At 38.5% G+C, this 23,712-nt stretch overlaps 1 protein-coding gene across 5 annotated transcripts in view; it reads right to left on the bottom strand.

The window, feature by feature from the left end:
- Positions 1-23,712, bottom strand: part of BDP1 (B double prime 1, subunit of RNA polymerase III transcription initiation factor IIIB) — a 57,747-nt gene that overhangs the window by 16,134 nt on the left and 17,901 nt on the right. For all 5 annotated transcript variants that reach the window (XM_054809481.1, XM_054809483.1, XM_054809485.1 and 2 more), the window contains exons 13-30: positions 21,767-21,843; positions 20,205-20,349; positions 19,961-20,037; positions 19,220-19,379; positions 18,732-18,814; positions 17,267-17,498; positions 16,620-16,807; positions 15,681-15,897; positions 14,999-15,186; positions 14,227-14,437; positions 12,618-12,733; positions 11,696-11,915; positions 10,970-11,157; positions 8,160-8,376; positions 6,905-7,122; positions 5,512-5,908; positions 1,837-1,932; positions 1,491-1,527 (exon numbers count right to left, since the gene is read on the bottom strand). In XM_054809481.1, the coding sequence (XP_054665456.1) occupies positions 1,491-1,527; positions 1,837-1,932; positions 5,512-5,908; positions 6,905-7,122; positions 8,160-8,376; positions 10,970-11,157; positions 11,696-11,915; positions 12,618-12,733; positions 14,227-14,437; positions 14,999-15,186; positions 15,681-15,897; positions 16,620-16,807; positions 17,267-17,498; positions 18,732-18,814; positions 19,220-19,379; positions 19,961-20,037; positions 20,205-20,349; positions 21,767-21,843 (3,067 nt within the window). The remainder of the gene's footprint in view (positions 1-1,490; positions 1,528-1,836; positions 1,933-5,511; positions 5,909-6,904; positions 7,123-8,159; positions 8,377-10,969; positions 11,158-11,695; positions 11,916-12,617; positions 12,734-14,226; positions 14,438-14,998; positions 15,187-15,680; positions 15,898-16,619; positions 16,808-17,266; positions 17,499-18,731; positions 18,815-19,219; positions 19,380-19,960; positions 20,038-20,204; positions 20,350-21,766; positions 21,844-23,712) is intronic.

The following is a 23,712-nucleotide window of genomic DNA, read 5'->3' as shown; positions in this document are numbered from 1 at the left end:
GGAAACATATGTAAGAAAGGGGAAAATGTTGCACAGCAGTCAAGAGTGAGGGAAAAAGTGTCAGAAATAACCCTGCGAACACCAAGCTTGGTAAGAAAGGAGGGGGAGGAGATGCTCCATGCGTGGGTGCAGAGATGCTCTTGCAACCTGTGAAGAAGACCTTGGTTGAGCACGTAGATATTCCCTGAAGAAACTGCACCCTGTGGAGGACCCATGGTGGAGCGGACTTATCCTGAAGGAATGTACACCATGGGAAGGACCCCACACTGCAGCAGTTTGTGAGGGACTGTATCCCATGGGAAGGATGCCATGCTGGAGCAGGGGAAAAGTGTGAGGAGGAAGAAGCAGCTGAGATGAAGTGTTAGGAACTGACTGCAACCCCCATTCCCCATCCCCCTGCGCTGCTTGGGAGGAGGAGGCAGAGCAATGGGAAATAAAAGTGTGAAGTTGAGGCTAAGAAGGTGGGGAGGAGAAGGTGTTTTAGTTTTTGTCTTTATTTCTCTCCTACTCTATTTTATTTAGCAATACATTAAATTAGTTTTCCCCAAGTTGAGTCTGTTTTGATAAATGATCCCCATGTCTTTATCTCAACTCAGGAGCATTTCCATTTTATTTTCTCCTCTAGTTCTGTTGAGGAGGAGCGGGAAAGCAGCTGGGTGGGCATCTCACAGTTGACCAAAGTCAACCCACCACAAATAGAAAAGAAAGACGTAACAGTTTAATCACAGAAATCCATAACCCACAGTGTTGATCCATATCCCAGTTTAGACTCTCAATTCCTCATCTCTAGCCAGAATACATCCCTTTGCCTATCACTAACTGGTCATATTAGACAACGCATTTCCATCCTCCAAATCTATTGTACTGAAATAAATTGAAATAATAAATTGGCTTCCCCTCCTTCAACTAAGACAGCAGCCCACTCCATTTCCAGGGCTTCCTAGGAAGATGTATTGAGACTGTGTTTACATGTAAAAGTGAAAGCTATTCTAAAAATTAATAGATCCATAAGGGTTTGTAACGTATCTCACACGGAAAGAATATTTACTTCTGGAAGACTGTGATCACGGTCTGTCACACACGCTACTTTACCAGTTTAGGATATTAAAGTCAGAGAAATGACAAAGCAATGAATCTCTCCACTCTTTGTACCACTCAGTCACACATCAAGCAAGCTGCAAGTAAGCACTTGCAAAGTTTCCTCTTTTCCCTGTACAACTAACCACAGTACAGGAAAGTTACAGACGGGACCCACAAAGGGCACATTCTGACTTTGGTAAACAGAACCTTGCAATGCTTGGTCCCCCTGCTTGATAGAGAACAGTAAGAAAGAAAGTGGTTTAAATCTCCTCCAAAACATAAAAGCATCCAGTATCTCACAAGCAGGTTTTTTTATAAAGTATATAAACCTCCAAACATCCAGCAAGAATAACTATGTATTGGTAGCAAGTTCACAGGAAAAGATATGAACAAGATTATTTCATATTTACCTTTATCCACCTCTGGATTTTCATGTACTGTTGTTTCCTTAAATTAAAAAAAAAAAAAAAAGTTCTGTATAAAATAAGTCCACAATTTTAATTTAATGCTTACGAGTAAATGCTCTGCCCAAAGGTTACCCTGGTTTTGAAAGGGTATTTTAAAGGCTGACAATATTTACTTACATTTTACTTACTTATTTTCCCATAGCTGTGTCCCTTGTATCTGCACTGGACAGGTAAGAGTCTATTAAGCTATACTGTTGCAAGCCAACATGGCAACCAGACACTGTCCATGTAGCTTTAGAAGTGCTATGAAACAAACAAACAACATTCTTACAGCTGTTGAGGTGCTTACTTTTTCCTCCTGTACCATCAGCTGGACAGATGCATGAGAGAGACTTTCAGCATCAGTAGACACCTGCACATCTGGTATGTTCACAGATATTTCCAGCTGTAAAAATAATTTTAAAAGTATTTCAGTTCATCAGCCCCAAAAGAAAATCTGTCAAATGCAAATTTTTGTAAACCACATATACTTACAAATCTTGAATGCTTACTGGGATCCTTCCCAAAAATTAAGTCTTATACTACATACGTTCTGATTTAAGAAGACAGTAGTTGTATGAACTGGAGGCAGAACTGGTAGTGCTGCTTGGAACTAACTGGAAGCATCAGACAACCTAAGACCTTGTTTCTAATTGCTTATTTTTCCACCAAACTAAGTTATGTGGCTGAGATCTTTAATGGTGGCTGTTTACCTCAAATGGTTTTTGTTAGTTTTCACAACTTTTCTGCTTTTTAAGACTTCAGGAAAGAAAAAGAGTTCAGCTTTTTTCCAAAGTAAGACTAGGGAACACACATACCTTCCCACACACAGACACCTTCCCCCTCCCATTTTACCTATAATTTTTTTTTTCTTCTTTAACACTGTCTTTTCACTGAGAGCTTCAGACATTTGACATATGCAGAAACAAGGACTTGAAATTTGGCAGAAAGGTTATAATATTTCCAGCAAGGGTCTTATGAAAAACACTGCTTCATCTGGGTAGCTTTCAAAGGCTTGCACACTTACAGGTACTTTCCACTAATCTATTTAAATTTGGGAACAGATGAGTCCTCATGTACCTAACCATATCCCTTACTAGTACTCACGGCTCCTATGTGTTAAACCAAAAAACTTGATCCCCACATGTAACATATTCCACACCTTTGAAATGAAGCGATTCGGCAAAACTTTCCATGCAACAACTTTCTTGTCCATTATTGTTCTAAAGTCTCCTTGGTATTTTGACTGAGCTTTAAATTGTCCTGCTGTTTCACCCAGAGAAAGAAACAGCATGATTAATTCAGGAGACAAAAAAGCAGGATTTCAATGGGAGAAGAGAGGAAGGTGACCACTAGCAGTATGCAAAAAGAACTGGAGTGAATGGAAAGAAGTAGTGATGAAGATCTGAGGCATGAACGGAACAGGTCAGATAAACCGATTTGGAATGAAGCGAAAAGAAAGACAAAAAAGAGCTATGAAGACACATCACTAAGACTGGCAAGAAAGGACAAAAAAAAAAGCAAAGAATTAAGATGAATGATAGGGAAAAAAGTAGGAAAATATCTAAACCTTTGAGCACAATCCCTTTCAAGACCTTGAAGAGAGTCCACTGCTCCTAAACCTCAACAGTTCCCTGATGACAAAAAACTATGCCATTTCCTCTCTAGTGACTGGTCTTAGTAGATATGATACCAAGTCTTGCTACAGTCTTACAGCCTCAAGCTTTACTCTAGTGTAAGAATACAATTAAAACATAGGCCTACACTCTAGGGTTAAAGTTTGGAATTCTACAAGTGGTCTATGGAAGAGTCAAAACATACAGCTTTTGAAAAAAATTGACAAAGACACAGATGGTCTCTCACTGACAGTAGCAGGGACTGAGGCCCACGGATCTGCCCATGCCAGACAGAGCAGGAACTTCCCTGAATGGACCACAGCCCATGGAGGACCCATGCTGGAGCATGGGCAAGGAGTGGAATCCATTACAATGTCAAACTCTACAGCCTGAACCAAAGAGTCAAAAGCTGGAGATTATAATGGATAAACTGTTAAACTTTTTTTCAACCCATCGTTTGAGGTGTATGCTATAGTAAGTACTATAGCAAGAACAACATGAATTAAGACAGACAAGCCTCACAAGAAACCAGGCAGGCGCAGTGGTGATCAACTTGAGCTAGCTTTGGCACCCAAAAACTCAACACAACATGCCACCTCTCCTGAGCAACCACATAATACATGAAGCCCAAGGTATGGACTAAATAACTCAAAGAACATTTGATGGACATTTTAAGGGGATGACCCACAGACCAAGGGAATGATATCTATGTATATAGCAAAGGATAAGAAGAGAAGTTGTTGTTAGTAAGGATGTACTGAATAATGTAGGGCCTGAGTATGACACAAATGGTATAAAATAAAAGGTGAAGATTGTACCGGGCATGGCTGGGATAAAGTTAATTTTCTTCATAGCAGCCCACATAGTACTGTTTTGGATTTAAGATTACAACAGTGTTGATAACACACCACTCTTTTTGTTATTGCTGAACAGTGTTTGTACAGTGTCAAAGCTTTTGTTTTCCTACTCTTTGCACCCAGCAACTATGCTGGGGCTCTGCAAAAGGTCAGGAGAACACACACCTGGGACAGCTGACCCAAACTGAACAAAGGGATATTCTGTATTATATGATGTCTTGTTCAGCAATAAAAGCTCAGGGAAAGGAGAAGGAAGAGGAAGGCATTTGTGGTTATGGTGTTTGTCTCCCAGAGTAACTCTCATGCAGGCTGAGACCCTGCTTTCCAGGAAGTGGCCTGCCAATGGAAAGTACTGAGTAAATTCCTTATTTTGCTTTGCTTTCACATGCAGCTTTTGCTTCACCTATTGAACTGTCTTTATATCAATCTATAAGTCTTCTTACCTTCCATTTTCTCCTTGTCCCACAGGAGAGGGGAGTGAGCAAGCAGCTGTGTGTGTGTGCCTGGCTGCTGGTCAGGGTCAGCCCACCACACAGCTGAAGTTTCTCAGCAAGGGAGACACCACATACAGAAACATTTCCCTCGTTCTCTCATTTCCTAACATTCAAATGTAAAATCGAAATGCTCTATTTGTTCCATCTTGGGCTTCAAAACATGTAGTAAGCATGGTAGTCTGTGCCTACATTCAATCCCAATAAACAAACTGCTGAGCACCCTGCAGACTTATATACAGTTTGTAAATATAACTGTATGTCCTGGTTTCAGCTGGGATAAAGTTAATTTTCTTCCTAGTAGCTTGTATAGTGCTGTGGTTTTGATTCAGGATGAGAACAATATTGATAACGCACTGGTGGTTTTAGTTGTTGCTATGCAGTTGTAGTGTCCACACTAAGTCCAGGACTTTTCAGCTTCCCATGCCCTGCCAGGTGCACAAGAAGCTGGGAGAGCACAGCCAGGGCAGCTGACCCAGGCTGGACAAGGGGAAGTTCCCTACCATATAGCGTCATGATCCCTATATAACTGGGAAAGCAAGCTGGGAGGCAGGATGGCTGCTCGGAAACAGACTGGGCATCAGAGGGGTTTTTTTCCATAGGTGGTAAGCAATTGCATTTGTGCATCACTTTTATATATATATATATATAAAAGACATTTATTTTTTATTATTATTCTCTTCCTTTGTTATCTTATTAAACTACCTTTATCTCAGCCCATGAGTTTTTCTTTTTTTCCGTTCTCCACCCCAGCCTACTGGGGGGTGAGGGGTGAGTGAGCAGCTATGTGGTACTTAAGTTACTGGCTGGGGTTAAACCACAACACTGGACCTTAGACTGATGTAGCATTTGTTCAAAACCAAGTACATGTGCCAAGTAACATCCCTGCTGCTCTCAATGCCATTCTTAACTAATGAAACTAAATTGCAATAAACCCCAAATACTCCGAGATGCAATTAGAATAAAAGCTTTTTAAACAACCAAAACAAAAGTACATATGCAGAACCCAGCTACATGATACCTCCTCCATGGTTTCCTCTATCTGAACAGGAATAGGTTTTGGAGATCGAAGACCTATAGGAACAAATGCTGGAGCTTTGTTTACTTCCTCTGGTGCAAAGCATTCATCCTCATCATCAGGCTCAAAGTCATCTGCCTCCTCTTCCTCCTCCTCCTCTTCCTGAGAAGCCCGGAGAGTCACCAAGGTTATCTTTGAACTTCTGTGCTCCTTCCCAGATTTCTTTCTATGTGTAGTTTTCAAACTTTTGCCTCTAATAACACTCAGTTTATCTTCTTGCCTTTGATTCCCCTTCTCACTGCAATCAGCCTCACATTCAGAGGCAGAAGCAGCAGTAGCAGTTCTTAGCTCCAAGACATGTTTTGGCAGCGCTATCCATTTTGATGACCCTCTGGACTGCCTTCAAAAGTACAGAACAAAAGCATGTTTAAAAAACAATGAAGTCCAAGACATTCTAAGAAAAGAGGTACCACAAATCAAAACAAACTCAATGAATAAAAAAGGATCATTGTGACCAACCATACATTTACTTCCTAATGTATAGTGACAAAAATGCATCCACATACCATTTAATCAGAAATCCTGATTTCTTCGTGTATGTACAAAGTACTGATTGTGAATGTGTATTAAGCAGTTTCAGAGTGTTGGAAAGCTGCACAATTAAATTTACAAGATACATAATTCTTTGATTGCAAAAGTATGAATTAATTTTCATTTTGAGGGACATGGAAGTCACATGCTTTTTACACCATGGGAACATTTCCAGTTCTCTTTTGCTAAAGCTATACTAGGAGCCCCAAACCATGATATTTTAGTTGATCAGACTAATGTCTAGAAACTAGAACTGTTAGATGATAACTAATTATCTGCTCCAGTTTCTCAGACAGCAATCTCTTCAGTAATCAGCTGCCTACTGTTTCCCATCTCAAAATGATGGGCATGAACCCCTTTGAGTACCAAAAGTAATTCCAAACTTCCCCCAAAAAAACATCCTCCTTGGTGAACTGGTTGGGAGGGAAAACAAATAGTGGCAGAGGACACTTCCAGCACAGAGTTTCTGTTTAGTTTAATCCCACAATCAATCCCTGTGCCCCTAATATGGGTACTGTGAAGTCGTCTCCTTTAAAATCAGGAATTTCTGTTGAAACCAAAGGTTTCAACAAACCCTGGGATGGGATGGTGGGAGTGCTGGCTGTGTTCGTTTTATGAGAGTGCAGGCAGGGTAGGAGACATAGGGGTATCTGCAATCATGTGGTAGAGTTCAGATGGAAGACACAAGGACTGACATCCTGCATGTGCTCACATAACACACTGCAGAACTATGGCTAATAATTACGTATTTGTAACAAAAGCCCAAACCAATCAGTTAAGCTTGCAAGCCAGTTAGTTGTTTTACCTTGTGAGATTGTCTGATTTTTTTTCCTGAGAGGTAGAAGGCTGAGAATCATCTTCTTGTTCCACTTGACTCTCACTCTCCGATGATAACTCTGGAGACTGGAGTCTACTATCCTGCCTGATCCTTTTACAAGATGTTTCTTCAACAGAGTGTGTAAAATTGTGTTTTCTTGTAGCCTCTGAGAAGGATGCAGCTTCTATTATGTTACTGGTGTTTTGCTGAACAGAGGAGACAATTATTACCGTATTAAGTGCCAAACATTTTTAACTGGTTTTGGTGACAAAAAGATTTAAAGAACTAAGTTTAAGGTTCTTGAAAACATGTCCAGCTGTCATGTCTAACAGCTTAGGACATGTTTCCCCATTTTCTTTAATTTATGGTTCTAAAGCAGAAGTGTCATTAGATGGTATTATCTATGATGCCTGAGTTCCTAGTGCTGCTGCTACTTAATAGACCAAGGCCATGCTCAACTTTTTAAGAGCAGCAACTCTTCAGAAGCTGGAAAGATGAGTAATTTTCTAACACTACCTATTAAAGACAAATAGGGAAGGAAAAAAATATTTTTTTTCTACCCTGGGAATAACTAGGAAAAAAACTATCAGAGTTTATAGAACTGCATTTAAATATTATTCAAAACACACACCGAGAGAAATGTATCCCAGAACATAAAAAACATCAGGAAGCATAGTTCTGTCAACTATGGATGCTTGGCTAAAATAATACATTAACTGAAAGATTTTAGTGATCTATCTAGAAAATACAGAACACCAGATAAACTTGATTCAGGTATTGTAACTTTAGACAGAGAAGGAACTAGTCTGGGCTAGGTTAGGCCTGTTGAGTGAATTTAAGCAGAAGGTCTGAACTTTGTTCACATACATTTCAACTTGTAAGTATATTTATGTGGATTTTAGGTAGTATCCAATGTTAGACAACTGCCTTAATTTCCATTGTTCAATGAATAACAGACATTAAATTAATTAGTAACAGTGTTAGCATGTATTTATGATAATGCAGACTTCTGACCACATAAACTGTAAAACTTAAGACAACAGTGTACATTTAATATTTCCACAGTTTTTAGATTCTAAGTCCATTTACTCAGCATAATTTCGAATAGTGAATTAAAAAACTTGAAAGAATCACATTAACCTTTCACAGTCATATAGTGGATTTCTGTGCCATCTATGGTTCTAAGAACTTAAACATAAGAATTGAGGTATAAATTGGCTCAAAACACATGATCAGCACTTACCATCGATACATCGGTTTTTTCTAACATCAAACACACTTCTGCATTTCTATTCTCAATGTTGCCGCCTTCTCTGTTTTCACCTTCTTCAGGATAATCTCTTTTTCTAGTAACTCTCATTAGGTTTGGCCCTGGGTTTGAGAGGGTTTCTCTTGCTTGATGTAAAGGTTTTATATCACTCTGTTTCATTTCTTCTCCAGTACTTACTTCATCATTATACCTACAAAAATATTATTCAACTTTTACTTCTTAGGAACTATAAAATACACTCTACAAGCTTCGTTTACTATCAAATATTTTGTACTTCCAGCTAGAAATTAACTTAAGTGTTCTGCATTTTTATTTAGTTAGCTGGTGAAGTTTAAAAAAAATAAGGCAAAAAAAACCCCCAATGCAAAAGGAGGTAATTGGCTTTTCTGCAGTAGTGGACCTTCCTGATTACTTTTGGAAAAATGTTTTGGGAAAAAAACAATATTAAGAAGTCAGGTAGAACAGAAAGTTTCAGCTATACCACCATAAGTCCCCAAAATTAAGCAATCATAGGAATATTATATTAATTAAATTCAGTGCTCAAGGTACTACTGTTTTTAAACAGGATGAAATTCTTACATCTGTTCAAGCACATTCAGCTCAGTAAGACAGAAATCTTGGGCTTTTGAATTCACGTCTCAGGAAAGGGCAAGAAGGAGGATCCAGGGAACTACAGGCCAAATCAGCCTCACCTCAGTCCCTGGGAAAGTGATGGAACAATTAATCCTGGAAACCACTTCCAGACATGAAAAACAAGAAGGTGACTTGGAGTAGTCAGTATGGATTCACAATGGGGAAGTCATGCTTAATCAACTTGATAACCTTTTATGATGAAATGACTAGCTTGACAGATGAAGAGAGAGCACTAGATAGTGCGTACTTTGACTTCAGTAAGGCTTCTAACACTATCTCCCCTAACGTGCTCATAGAGGAGCTGATGAAGTATGGGCTGGATGAGCAGACAAGGAAGTGCACTCAAAACTGATTGGCCAGGCTCAGAAGTTGGTGAGCAGTGGCACAAAGTCTAGTTGGAGGCCAGTAACTAGGAGTGTACCCTAAGGGTCAATACTGTGTCCAGTTCTGTTCAACATCTTCATTAATGATCTGCATGATGGGGCAGGGTGTACTCTCAGCAACTTTACAGGTGCTGCAGAACTGTGGGGAGTGGCTGGTACACCAGAGAGTCATGCTGCCAACCAGAGGGACCTTGACATGCTGGAGAAATGGGCTGACAGGAACCTCACAAAGTTCAACAAGGGGAAATACAAAGTCATGCACCTGGGGAGGAACAAGCCCAGGCATAGTATGTGCTGGGAGCCACACAGCCAGAAAGCAGCTTTGCAGCAAAGAACCTGGGCGTCCTGATGGGGCACCAAGTTGAACATGACCCAGTAATGTGTCCTTGCAGCAATGAAGTGTAATGGCATCCTGGGCTGCGTTAGGAGAAGCGTTGCCAGCAGGCTGAGGGAGGTGATCCTTCCCTCCTATTCAGCGCTGGTGAGGCCACACGTGGAGTACGGTGACCAGTTCTCAGCTCCCCAGTATAAGAGACGTGGACATACTGGAGACAGCCTGTCAGAGGGCCATGACGATGGTGAAGGGGCTGAAGCATCTCTCCTATGATGAAAGGCTGAAAGAGCAGGGACAGTTCAGCCTGGAGAAGAGAAGGCTCAGGGAGATCTCTTTGATATCTATTTAAAAATCTAAAGGGAGGGTGCAAAGAGGACAGAGCCTGGCTCTTTCCAGTGGTGCCCAGTGACAGGACGAGAGGCAATGGACACAAACTGAAACACAGGAGGTTCCTTCTGAACATCAGGAAACACTTTTTCACTGTGAGGGTGATGCAGCACTGGCACAGGTTGCCCAGGGAGATTGTGGAGTCTCCATCCTTGGCAACATTCAAAAGCTGTCTGGACAGGGTATTGGGCAACCTGGTCTAGGTGGCCCTGCTTGAGCAGGGAGGTTGGACCGGATGACCTCCAGAGGGCCCTTCCAACCTCAACCATTCTGTGCATCTCTGAAATTCCGCCATTACAGAAGCCGAGAAGACTGTAAGGTAGGGCCCTTTTCTTGTTAGCACAAAGACTCTGGGATATGATTTCAATGTAAGTTATGGAAGAGATTTCAAGCAGAGGCTCAGAGACAGACGGGAACCAGAAGATAATTTTAGAAAACAGTGAAAATATATTGATTTGACGCTGCTCTGTATCAGTTAAGATTAAACAAAAGGTAGCTTATAACATAACCCAGAACTGTTACATGTAAATGGCACTATCTGCCTCATATTGCACATAGATAAAAAGCATGCCCTCCATCAAAGAACCAGGACTCTGCACACTGTTGCATGAACTTCTCCTGCTGGAAAGAAAAAGTGAAGAGACTCAGAATACATCTTAACAAGCTCATTTTATGTTACTCTACCTACCACTTCCCAATTATAAGCGAGTGCAAATGGCACTGCTCAGTCTTCCTTTCAATGGTCCACATTCATAGTGCACTGCACCCTAAGAATGTATTACTGAGAAATTTAGACGCTAAATTCTGACTACTTGCCTCTACTCTCACCTGCAAAATACCTTCTAAAAAGGAAAGCAGCCTTGAGAAAAAAGCTGTTAAAAACTCTTATGTAAGGATGCCACCTAGTGACCTTCACAGCAGGTAGCATATAACAAATAGTACAGCTGAGAGCCTACACTTCAAAAAGCAAGTGCTGTATGAAAACAACTGGATAAATATACAAAGTTTTTAAAGAGCTTTTTTACTTTGTCAACAGGGAGCTTTACCTTTCTACAGTATCCCGAATACTTCCTACAGCATCTGTAGAAAGACGTTCTTCTTGTTCTCCCTTACTGTGGCAGTTAGGTGATTTTTTAGAGGAACAGAGTGTTTCTGACTTTACATTTTTTGGATTTATGTCTAGATTGTCATTCTTGGCCAAATTTCCCACAAACAACAATACTTCCATGTCGTCCTTATATTTGAGAAAAAATAAACAAACAAACAATATTAGCACAAAATATATCACCTGTAAAATAAAGCATTGCAAGTTATGATCCAGACATTAACCTGAGACAAAACTTTGCTTATAAACTTTCAAATAGTTTATGGCACCCATCACTGTTTCTTGTTCCTTTAAAGAAGGCATTTATCTGAAAAACCCAGATACTATAACCAATATAGTCTTCCATGAGCAACCACCAAGGAGTTCAGAAGAAACCCAGCAAAAGAAGTATGGCATGCAGGTAACTATTCATGTATCATGAAGATGACTGGAATTTTAAAGTTTAAATCAAGTCTTTAGATTTGTTAACAGAAGTCTCTATATTATCAATGTGTCATTAACAGAATTTTAGAAGACCTCATAAAGTGCAAATATTAAACAAGAATGTAATTCTTACTAGTCGAAAATTAACTTATGCGTTTAAAACAGCTTACTTAGATGTCTTAAAAACAGCTGGTGCAGAACCAGGTATAAAGAATAGTCAGAAATATCTGAACACAATTCTCACTTTCGATGAAAGAGGTTCCTCACATTCTTCTACCGCAGGAAGGCTCTCTCCTTTACTTGCTTCTTCCTCGACTGGAGCAGCAAGTTTTTGTGCCATTGGAGATTCTTTTTCACTAAATGCTCTTTCTAAGTTTGGTCTAGTTATCTGAGATCCATTTCTTATGAATTGTCCTGGTTTCAGAGCACTCAGCTTGCTTTCTTGTGAAGTGGATTTCTCAGCACTAGTGAATTTAAGACAAACAAAAGCAAAACAAAATTATGTCACCTGACTTTGGTTGGAAGGGGGAAAAAAGCAATTCTGCATTCACTGAGTTTCGAATCAACACTTATACAAGTGGGTTAGAGACTGATACGTTGTTTGGTTTAAAATCAAGAAAATTATCTTTTCAAATATATATTTCTCATTTTGGGCATTTATGGTTAACATGTGAGAAGGAATAACATGATTTCTTTATGAAGGCATTTTTAACCTCAAGAGAAAAGTTGTGTTGCTAACCATACTAACATTAAAGTATCTGCAGTCTAATACATGCTTAAGATCTTATTTTAACAAGAAGAGCAGTAAAATAGAAGAGCACACTGGGATCAATGAAAGACGGATCTCTGACATTTTGCAAAGTTTATATCTGTTACATGTATGATTGTTGTATGTGCAAATACAAACCAAATAAAAGAAAATCTTGGTCAAAAATAGCTATGAGCTCATACAGACCAAGTATGTACTAGATAAACAATGACAAGTAGTTCAGCTCAACTAAAAATGTGCTCTGAAAACATGGGAAGAAGCTGCCTGTAGACATTGAAAGTTAGATGTTAGAGAAAAACAGGTAACAAGGAACAAAAGAATTGACACTTGCAAAGATATCTCATTATGCACCACATGAAAGTTTTTCAAATGTGATCTTTCTAAACTCTAACCTCACCTGCTTTGTTCACACAGTTTGTTTTCAGAAATACAGGGCACCTGAAGCACCTCTTGCTGCTCCTGTTCCTCATTGCTCAATACATCTGCTTGACACAATACAGCTTCATTTTCACTCTTTAATTTGCAATAAAAAAAAGCATAAAGAAAAAGAGAATCAAGCAAGTTTTTGAAACAGAAGTGTAATTTATAAAAAAAAATATAACTACAGATCTCTGTGCCATTATCTGAATCAAGAAAAGAATCACATTATATTTATTAAGAGTAATCTGCCTGAGTATGTAATTCAATTTATAGGCAAGCAGGAACATTTTTAGTCCTGGGCTACCTAAAGTTAGGCTCTTAAATACTATATGCACCTAAGCATTATGGGCAACACTTTTCTATTCAGCATTCAATCAAGTCTCTTAGTACATTGAGGACTATGGAAAAATACTTTGGCAAATGGAAAAAACCTTTGCAAACTGGACACCGCAGAGCACAGCACAGACACACCTAAGCCACTATAAAATAACCTCAGATTCAGAAGGGTTTATTAGTATTTGCCACACTGGTTCCACAAAGAAGCCATTCAAACACATCCCTCAGCACTTAGGTCTGTGACAGCTTTATTAGTACAGAGGAGCATCAGATCTGCTGTGATTCTACAGCTTTACACAGCACAGAGCAGATGTACATGCATGGTCCACAGGCCACAGGTCTGGAATAGCCAAAGTTGAACCACAAGCAACTATCTCAGCTAGGGCTGAGCTGACACTGTGGCACTGAGAGGGAGACTACAGATGCAGACCACTCGTGCTCCTCTCTGGGAATGCAGCGCATGAGTATCCAAGCTAGCTCTACACAGGTTCAAGAACAAAACCAGCTACAATCACTCCAAAAAATTAGTCACTCTTACAAAGCTTAGCTATATTTGAGATCAAAGGCAAGTCCACGCAGAGACAATTCATGCCCACATCCATGACATGATTAATGAGCAACCCACAAAATGGTTGCAGAGAGTTCCTCATACTATAATGGCTTTTGAGGAATTCAATACCTTTTACAGTGTCTATTAAAGTGTCTGTGGGGATACACGGTCTAGGTGAATGACTAAATTTTACATTTACATTTACCTATGTAAAGTAGACAAGTGTCAGGCACTGTAGTGGTGAAGCCAAAGCTTACCAAATTAGTAAGACCTTATTTTTTACAGAAAAACACCTATCGTCTGCCTTCTCTTTATACTTTATACTAGATTCCTCAACACAGACTTGATTCATCCAAACAGGAAAGATAAAGTGAACAAAAAAGCTATTTTTTAATGTATTGTAATATAAAACACGTTTTTATTCTACAGTTTACCTTAAATATGCATAATCCTTTTTTCTGTCATGCAATCCCACAGAAATCAGACCCTCATTTTCCAGAAGACATTAATAGTACAAGTTGTAGACTTCACTGATTTCATACCTGCAATACCTCAACGTAGCAGGGTTTTGAGGATCTTTTGCATCCTGTATGATGTCTCAGCTTCAGGGAATGCAACTTAAATGTTTTAACTTCATCAAACAGAACTTGCAACATGGAATCATACTTTGGAAGGCAAAGCGCTTATTCTTGTTACTTACCATGACAGTATTGGCAGACTCATCTTTTTGCAATACCAACTGCTCTGCTTCAGGCTTTTTCTCCTTCTCATTTTCTGATATTTTTAATTCCTCCTTTCCAAAAGCTCTTCCTAAGTTTGGCTTGTACCTCTGGAATCTGCTCCGCGTTAACTGGACAGGTCGAAGAGGTGTTTGTTTACCTTCTTCTTCAGTGGTATTTTTGCTATCAATTCTAAGTCAGAGACAAAAAAAAATAAATCTGAAACTCAGTACAAAAGCATGTCATTAACAAACACAGGTTCAACATACTTACCTATAAAAACAGACGTGTTTTTAAAAGAAACCATGTAAACGTAAAGTTCTGCTGAGTTTAAGTTACAAACACAAAACTTTGTTTCAGAAAAAATTTCAAAGCACTGGTCTCTTATCTATGTCCACAATAGAATAAACTAACTTACTGGAGGCATTAACTTATTGTCTGTTTATTACTATAAAACCAAAGCAATTTTTACATGGTGCCTCTGATAAGCAAACTAGTATTGCTCTGCTTACATGAAATGAATTTTGTGTTTCAGATGATGAAACAGTTGTAAAATGAATGCTCATTAATTTAATGTTTAGCGTAGAAGTAACTGGAATTTTACTGTAACTAGTGTCAAAACTATGAGAACTGAGATTTCGTTCAGTATTTTTATTAGATTTTCTTTGCCAGTTAGCAATCCATTGGCACCACGATATCCTCTTAAAATACTTTCATTGTTAACAGTCAAGAAACAAAAGTAGCTAAGCTTACCCTGCATTAGTAGTTGAGGTGTCAGCTTGGTTAATTTCAGGTAGACAAAACTGGAGTTCACCATCCTCTGAACTTGAAAATGTCTTTGGAGACTTACAACTTCGCTTCTCAGAAACCTCCTGAGAGCCCAATGACTTCTCCTTTCTTAAGGGTTCCAATGGTTGCAGGACTTTATATTTTCCTGCTTTCTGAAAAATGTAAACATAGGAACCAGAAAAAGTCATGATACTAAACCAAAAGGAGATATTACGGTGCCCATGACATTCGATACTAATCAATCTCTGAAATGTTTCCTTCAAAAACCCCTCTGTAACTGCTTACTAATAATCTCCTAATCTTTCCCAGACAAACACGTATTTGTTTCTTTTAAACAAAATAGCTTGAAATCTAGATTTCTTCTTTGCCATTTTCTATCAATACTTTTCCTTCTTCACCGTCAACTCTACAAGGTCATCTCAGGTCAGAAAGACATCTGGACACATAACAAGAAATACAGAATGGATGTAATCTTTTACTCCTCACATACAACTAAGTGGAAAATACAGGAATTTTCATGTATAAAAATTTAGCTTTTGAAAAAATTGTTTCAAAAAACATTAACTTTGTATTTTTTAAATAATCGGTATTTTATTTCACAAACCCAATAGCTCACATACAACTAAAGAAAAAAAAAAAGCCTTACATCTCTATCAAGTAGGATGCTACATTCACTGTCACACTTTGTCAAACTTTCATCCTTGGTGGTATCTTTCTGCGATACACCTTTGTTATTTACATCCAGCACTTCCTTTCTACTAGTTGCTGTTCTTAAATTTGGCTTTGGTCTCTGGAATCGACTCCTCAGTAGCCGAGCTGATGATACAACAGTTTTCTCCTCTTCCTTCCGAGGACTAGACTCCCTACAAAAATGAAAGAAAAATTGAAGGCATGGGACGACAGTGGTTCTCCAAGTCATGCAAGACATACTTGTACGTAGCTCTCTTCAATAGAGCAGCCAAGTATAAAACCCTTAGCTTTCTTAGAGTGATAACAAAATTATTGACACTGTGAAAAAATATCAAATAAAAGCAGATCAAACATCATGAAAAACCTATGTATCTTATAAATAGGTGAGCAGAGATAAGTTAAATAAAGATGCCATTTCAGAACAACTGCAACTTCCAGTCACACTTTGAGAGAAATATAAATATTTTACAAATGCCTTTCTTAGTCTAATCATGTTTAAAACTACCCAGTAGATTTACAGAACAGTAGTTGCTTTTTTTAGAGGACACTTCAATAGGAAACCAAACCCTACACTCGAAGATTTACAAAAGCACATAGGGATGCGCTGTTAGGACCAACAGGGAGAAGATAAACACAGGAACTGAGTGTCAGAAAAACATAATTATTTGAAAACTGGGCTCACAGTCTAAACACCAAATCAACATCCAACAGCATATAAATTTAGTGCTTTCGAGCTCTTGGGGTTTTGTTTAAGTCTAGTATTGTCTTGATCGAACATCTCATTATAGATGTAAAACTTGTTTTTAATGCTGGAGTTGAATGTAAAAGTATAGAATACTTAGAGATATTGACAGTTTTGAACCATGCCTTCTCTCCATTTACAAACTAACCTTACCCTGTATTGAAATCTGAAACCTGTTTCAAGACATCTGACAATTCTTTTTCACTTTCATAGCTTTCCGCTTCTGAGGACTTTTCTTGGGAACACTGCCTTCCATGTATTGAGTTCATCTGAGAATCTGTAGAAACATCCCCTTGTAACATCACATTGCACGGCTGAGTGTCTTCATGAATCATCACATCCTAAAAGGAATAAAAGATGAAAGATTTGCTTGACCTCTTTTAGAGGACCAGGGGGAAAAGATAAAGTTTATTTTAGTATCTTTTACAAAAACACTCAAAAAGATCTCTCTTGCTTCCTGTGTGTCCAACTAGTATCAGTAAATACTTTAAAATAAATTTTTTAATTTTTCTATATACTTTCTATCTGAAGTGGCCTCTTTTCCAAGAGACCTTTTTTCTCTGCACTTTTCAGATCACAAATAACACAACAAAGTGAGATATAATCCATCTATCTCTAAAAGAGAATCCAAGTGCAAGCATGAGGAAATATGACAATTCAGTTTACTCTGATAGAATAAACAAAGCATGCAAAGGCTATGCTTACAAATTATGTGGTATGTCCCTAGATCTTTGTTACTAAAGGCTTCTATATATGACCCAGCAAAACAGTGTGCCTAAGCAACTGCTGAAGAAACTTACATTTTTGAGGCATGGATCATTGTTTTCATCCCTATGGCGTATCACAGCTTTTTCTACTTCTCCACCTTTGTTTTTCTCCTCTTCACGATCTTTTTCATCTGTCAGGTCTTTTTGCCTTGCAACACTTCTTCCTAGATTTGGTTTTGGTCTCTGCATTCTGCCTCTCTTTAGAGGTGTTGGTTTCAGCACACTCTGTTTCCTGTCATCTTGTAAACCAGTTGTTTCATTAGACCTGGAAAAATACACAAGATCCATAAGTACATACCACATGTGAAAGTGGAAGGAGTCTTGGAAAAGTGGTATTTTTTTCTTTTCTTTATTTTAAAGACTTATTAACACACACTTATCTAAAATGGAGCTATGCATTACTAACTTCATCAAACAATAAAGTTAGAAGTGTATCTGCTAGAGACTGAAAAAGTACCTGACAAGTTTAAACTTATGTTTGCCCTGTTCTTTTTCTTTTCCCACTGCAGACGGGATACCACACTAGACAGACCTTTTTCTGACCCATAATGGCTCTTCTTGTATTCCTATCTGGTCTAGAGGCAGATGGACCTAATTTAATGAAGGGTTAAAAATCACAAACATTCAGAAAAATACATACATAACTTCACAATTACTAATGTAAAAGTATCAGATGCACATTATTACAACTGTCAGATGCTTCTATGCCTTTTTACCCTGAGCATCAAGTTAGATAGCATGTTAAAGAAAGAAATAACTGCTAAAGTATTTGCTGCCAGATTATCAAACCCAGTTTGCCTCCCTCCATCCTCTTCAACTATCCCCCTTTAACAACAAAAGTCTTGGGTGGTTTTTTTGTTGTTGTTGTTGCTTTGGGTTTGTTTTTTGGGTTTTTTTTTGTTTTGGATAGGGGGGACTGTTGGCTTTTTTGGTTGGTTTTGTTTTGTTTCCTTTTTTGTGGGTTTTGGGGGTTTTTTTTTACAATTTCTCCTGTAAAACATATTCTTCCTTTTACACTACAGCTGCCATTTCTCCACTGAAGAGAAATACAAGAAATACTTCTTAATTAATATGTGCAGTAAATTGCTCACATTAGAATTTTCTCTCCCAATACCAGACACCTAACACTTAACTACACTTTAAGAACAAACAATTATTCCTATTGTTTAAATACTTAGCCACTGAAACTGATGCATTTCAGTATTAAAGCTAGTGGATAGGGCTTGTTTTAATTTTCATAGAACTAACTTTTCAGGTCTTTCTGCATTTATCATGACTGACATTTCATTTAAAATCACTGCTTTAAACCCAAAAATGTTTAATCTACTTGTTTCTTGCATTAAAAAAAGATTCCTACTCTTCCTTTAATTTCTGTCTCATTGCAGAAGTTTCTTCAGAAACATCTATAATTACTGTACTATGTAATACTAGCAGAAGTGAGAGGGATGTCAAATTGCTGGAGAGCAGCAACACATCTTCTCATTTTTCACATACTTACTGAGACACTGTCTCCAGGACTTTATCACCTTTTTCTGCAGCTTCTTCACTGGTAGCATCAGACCAATTACTTTGGTCAGTATTCTGAACAGAAATAGAACATTAAAATATTAACTCTCTTATATTTATAAAGTACAGCATTACCTAACAGACCAGGTAACATAATAGCATACAAAATGGATTGCTTATGACAGACATAGACAGTTAAAGGGTACATTTCACATAGTCAGAAAGGTGCAGTAAAATCTAGATCAAACAACTAAAGCTGTATTCGCTAAGGACATGAAAGATTATTGACATCTATCTGCTGTTTGTGTGACAAGCTTCCAGCTTAGCTGAGGCCTCTAAGCAATATCACACTGTCACTGCAGGTTAAGCTGATTCTTGGTAATACTCAGGGGGAAAAAAGGAAAACAGAAAAAGATAACATTGCATCCAGCAGCTTTTTAGCCAACACATTCTCTCCAGTTGCTTTACTCTATTAAATACCTTTTCAGTTTCCTGCTTAGGCTCTGGATGGGACATTTTATCATTTCCTGCATCTTTTTCAGGCTCTTCTTTCATTCCAGACACTCTTGTAACATTAGGTTTAAATCTCTGTCGACATCCTTTAACTACTGCCTTTGAAATTACAGTTTTTTCAGGTTCTCTGCACAAAAGATCCACAACAGTGACATTTACTCCATAATATTCAAGCCTATGTAATATTCAATGACTTGCACGGCTTTCTTTACTGGAGTTCAGAAGGATTTGCACAAACTTATGCTAGTTTCTTCACATAAGAGCCAAACTTTGTTTAGTCTTACAGAGTATGGAAACTCGATTTATCTACCTACTAAAAAGATATGAAGTTATCAGACAGGGGAAGAACCTAACTAAACTGCATACTATAGCTGCTTCTGCAAGTGTCAGAAGCAGAGCCATGTGCTGGCAACCGAGGGTGGGAAGAAAGTGAAACCACAGTTGTCACTTCCCTTCCTTCCTCCTCCCAAATTCCAAGCATAGATGGTACTTCATAAAGTAATGCTTTCCTCAACTTCCCAGAAAAGAAGTACATACCTGTTACCATAGTACCACTTGGTATCGGCCAATAAAATGCCAAAGTCAAATTTAAGATTTATAATATAACTCCACAATTACTGTTGTCTTTTTATAACAGCACTCTATAAAATAAATTAACAGTTATAGCCAGCTAATTCCAGGAGTGGGAAAAGCAATCTCAATACTTACTCTGATTCAGTATCCAAATCCATGTTCTCTACTTCTGTGGCTTCATTTCTGTTTCTTCTACTGTCTTCCTCAGAGCACTGGAATTGAAGCAATGAGTATTACTTTTGGACAAGTGTACAGCTACCTCAGAGGCAGTTCTCAGAATACTACTTATTAGACTGTAGCTAGTGCACAGTATCAGCACTGGTCAAAACACATACAGCATCAAGAACATAGTGTATTAAGCAATGATCCTCCTTCTGACCTTTTCATCTGTATTCACAATGTTTGGAGAGGAAGTGTCAGCCTCCATTTTCTCCTGGGTTGCTGCTTCTCTCCTTCCCAACGATTTCATTAAATTGGGTTTAGGTCTTTGCAAGCGCCCTCTGCCTGTTGGCTTTTCAGTTTTCCTTAACATATAAAAAGAGGTGGTATATATTATTACCAAAGAGAAACTTAAAGACTTATATGGTCCAAGATGTACTTCAAGAGCACCACAAACTGCTCTTGAGTAATGTAGCGAGACAATAAACTGAAAACAATTATATTACATCTTTCTGATATTAGAACATATGCTACTACTTAATGCAATGTCACATAAACCTTAACAACTTTGCTGGCTTTCAGTGGAATCTACTCAAAAATATCTGAAGGAAGTGTTGCTTGCTGTTAAATAAATAAGAATACTTCTTCTCCCAGGGATTCACAATCGCTGTCACTGTGAACAGGCTTACTGATTTCAATAGAAACAACAGAAATCTCCTCCAAAGTAGAGCAGGTTTCCTGTATATAAAAAATTTTGCATCTGCCCTTCCCGTCCCTCCATCCCTTTTCAAAGCAATCCCACTCATCAAACTATGAACTGCTGTTTTCAAACACCTTGTCCTACTGCCAACATCCATACATTATTCAAGAATGGGGTATATGCATCAATCTCTATGTCCTTAACCATTGCAATAGAGTGTCCTAGGATTCACACATTGTTTGACAGAGCCCCACAGCTTATCAATAATCTTCAGACTGGGAACTAATACCTTTTCTTATATTCTTCCTAGGACAGGATAAATAAAGCTTTGACAGTCCTTACCATAAGAGTGAGATGCCCTTCAAGGAACATAAGGGAAAGACAGAAGCATGAAAAACAATTTAGCATTAACTTGTAGTCCGTCCTTAAATCACCTTTAAAAAACTATCACAGAACAGGAAGCTGCTGATCACACAAAAATGGAAACTTTAGGCACAGACTTGTTCAAACACCACTGCTCAGTTACAGCAATAAGTGTAAGAAACAGTCACAAAGATTAACTTCATAAAGGAATGCAAGACAGAGACAGCTTGGAGTATCTTCTAGAGAGGTGTGTCTCAACTCAGACTTTTGCAATGAGTTCCAAAGAGCAACAGTTTCCCGTTTGGAAGGTATGAATACACCATACATGATATGCACAGCTAATAAGCTTTGATGGACAACTGCAAATTTCAAAGAATACTCTTTTATTGAAAAAAAAATAAAATAATCAACCTTCAGAACCAAAGTTCACCCACAGAATGGCAGAACTTCTTCAGGGAAATCTCTCATTCTTGCTGACAGTAAAGGGGGCAGAGTTTTTCCTAAGCTTAGTTAAGTCTTCCTCCTCATTCCCATGTAACATTTTAAAGTATTGCTCCTCAGTGACCAAAATTTCTACCAAAAAGCTTCACTGAATATGGAAAAAGTTATCATGATCTACCATCTAGTCCAACCCACTATGGATAATTAGAACTATATCTAAATTAAGTAAATGCAGGTTTAGCTCAAGTACCACTGCAAGGTAAAATAATTCTACTTACATGACTTCAGACTGAGAATCACCTTCTGATGCACTGTGCTTTTCATCTGGTCTATGTAAGTCATGTACGTCTTTGTTCTGAGTAAAGGAAAAAAAAAATTGTAGAAATGAAATGACAAATGTAAAACTCTCTGCTGTCAGTTAAAGAAAACCAGAAATAATAACAAGATGCACAGAATGGTTGAGGTTGGAAGGGCCCTCTGGAGGTCATCCGGTCCAACCTCCCTGCTCAAGCAGGGCCACCTAGACCAGGTTGCCCAATACCCTGTCCAGACAGCTTTTGAATGTTGCCAAGGATGGAGACTCCACAATCTCCCTGGGCAACCTGTGCCAGTGCTGCATCACCCTCACAGTGAAAAAGTGTTTCCTGATGTTCAGAAGGAACCTCCTGTGTTTCAGTTTGTGTCCATTGCCTCTCGTCCTGTCACTGGGCACCACTGGAAAGAGCCAGGCTCTGTCCTCTTTGCACCCTCCCTTTAGATTTTTAAATAGATATCAAAGAGATCTCCCTGAGCCTTCTCTTCTCCAGGCTGAACTGTCCCTGCTCTTTCAGCCTTTCATCATAGGAGAGATGCTTCAGCCCCTTCACCATCGTCATGGCCCTCTGACAGGCTGTCTCCAGTATGTCCACGTCTCTTATACTGGGGAGCTGAGAACTGGTCACCGTACTCCACGTGTGGCCTCACCAGCGCTGAATAGGAGGGAAGGATCACCTCCCTCAGCCTGCTGGCAACGCTTCTCCTAACGCAGCCCAGGATGCCACTACACTTCATTGCTGCAAGGACACATTACTGGGTCATGTTCAACTTGGTGCCCCATCAGGACGCCCAGGTTCTTTGCTGCAAAGCTGCTTTCTGGCTGTGTGGCTCCCAGCACATACTATGCCTGGGCTTGTTCCTCCCCAGGTGCATGACTTTGTATTTCCCCTTGTTGAACTTTGTGAGGTTCCTGTCAGCCCATTTCTTTGTCTTTTAATTGGATGAAGCTGGTAACAAGCCTGTTATCAGCCTAAGTCCCTTAGGCAGTATCAACTATCATTACTTTCCAGATGTAGCATTTAAATAATTTTCCTATAGAGCACTGACCATCACTCTGAAAATAAAAAAAATTGACAACATAGCAAACTAATCACAATTACAGCAAAAATTTTATGGAATATTATGGATTCTAGTAAGGTAAAAGCCTACTGCATGAAAACATTATTTCTCTACTTTATTTACCTCTTTAATATTAACATAATCACTTTCCCATCACTGAGTATTTCTAGTTTTAGGCCGGTGATTATGTTCATATACTTTTAAAGCAAATTAACCACAGCAGGCCAAGATAATTAGAACTGACATAAAAGGTCTTTTGAAATTATCAGCTTTAGAGATTATTATGCCTTTTTCTCATGTCAAACAGGCACAATTAATCAGCTAGAGAGTTTAGCTACTCAGGCCACTGTAATAGGCTGGTGTATATGTATCACATTGTCCTGTTCAGTTCATTGAGTTTTATAAATATTATTCCAACTAGTATCAGGAGATTATATTGTTCTAACATTTACAACTACAGGCATTTAGTATTTGTAAAGATCCTAAGTAGCTGATTTTCCATTATGATGAAGACAGTATTTTAGGTAACAGAATCTAAAATAAAGGCCAAAGGACAAATAATTTGCTTGTCACACTAGGGAAACACTAACACTTAGAATTTCCTAATGTCTCACCAGAAACTTTAGCTACAAGATCATTCTTTGTCTTGAACAGCAGAAGACACAGTAATTCATTCCCCCTCAGCACAAGTCTTTAAACAGTATGATATTAAGTTTCAAAAAAGACAATGATGCAAGGACAGAAGGATGATCAGAGAAATGGAATTTTCTCTATATGAGGAGAAATGTAAGATTAGGACTCTTCAGCTTGAAAACAATACTGTTAGAGAGAGGAAAAAGTGGCATTATAA

Source organism: Grus americana, chromosome Z (assembly GCF_028858705.1).
Source record: "Grus americana isolate bGruAme1 chromosome Z, bGruAme1.mat, whole genome shotgun sequence".
In the NCBI taxonomy this organism is placed as follows: Eukaryota; Metazoa; Chordata; class Aves; order Gruiformes; family Gruidae; genus Grus; species Grus americana.
The sequence above is the reverse complement of the archived record's forward strand: the minus strand, read 5'-3'. Positions and strand labels throughout refer to the sequence as shown.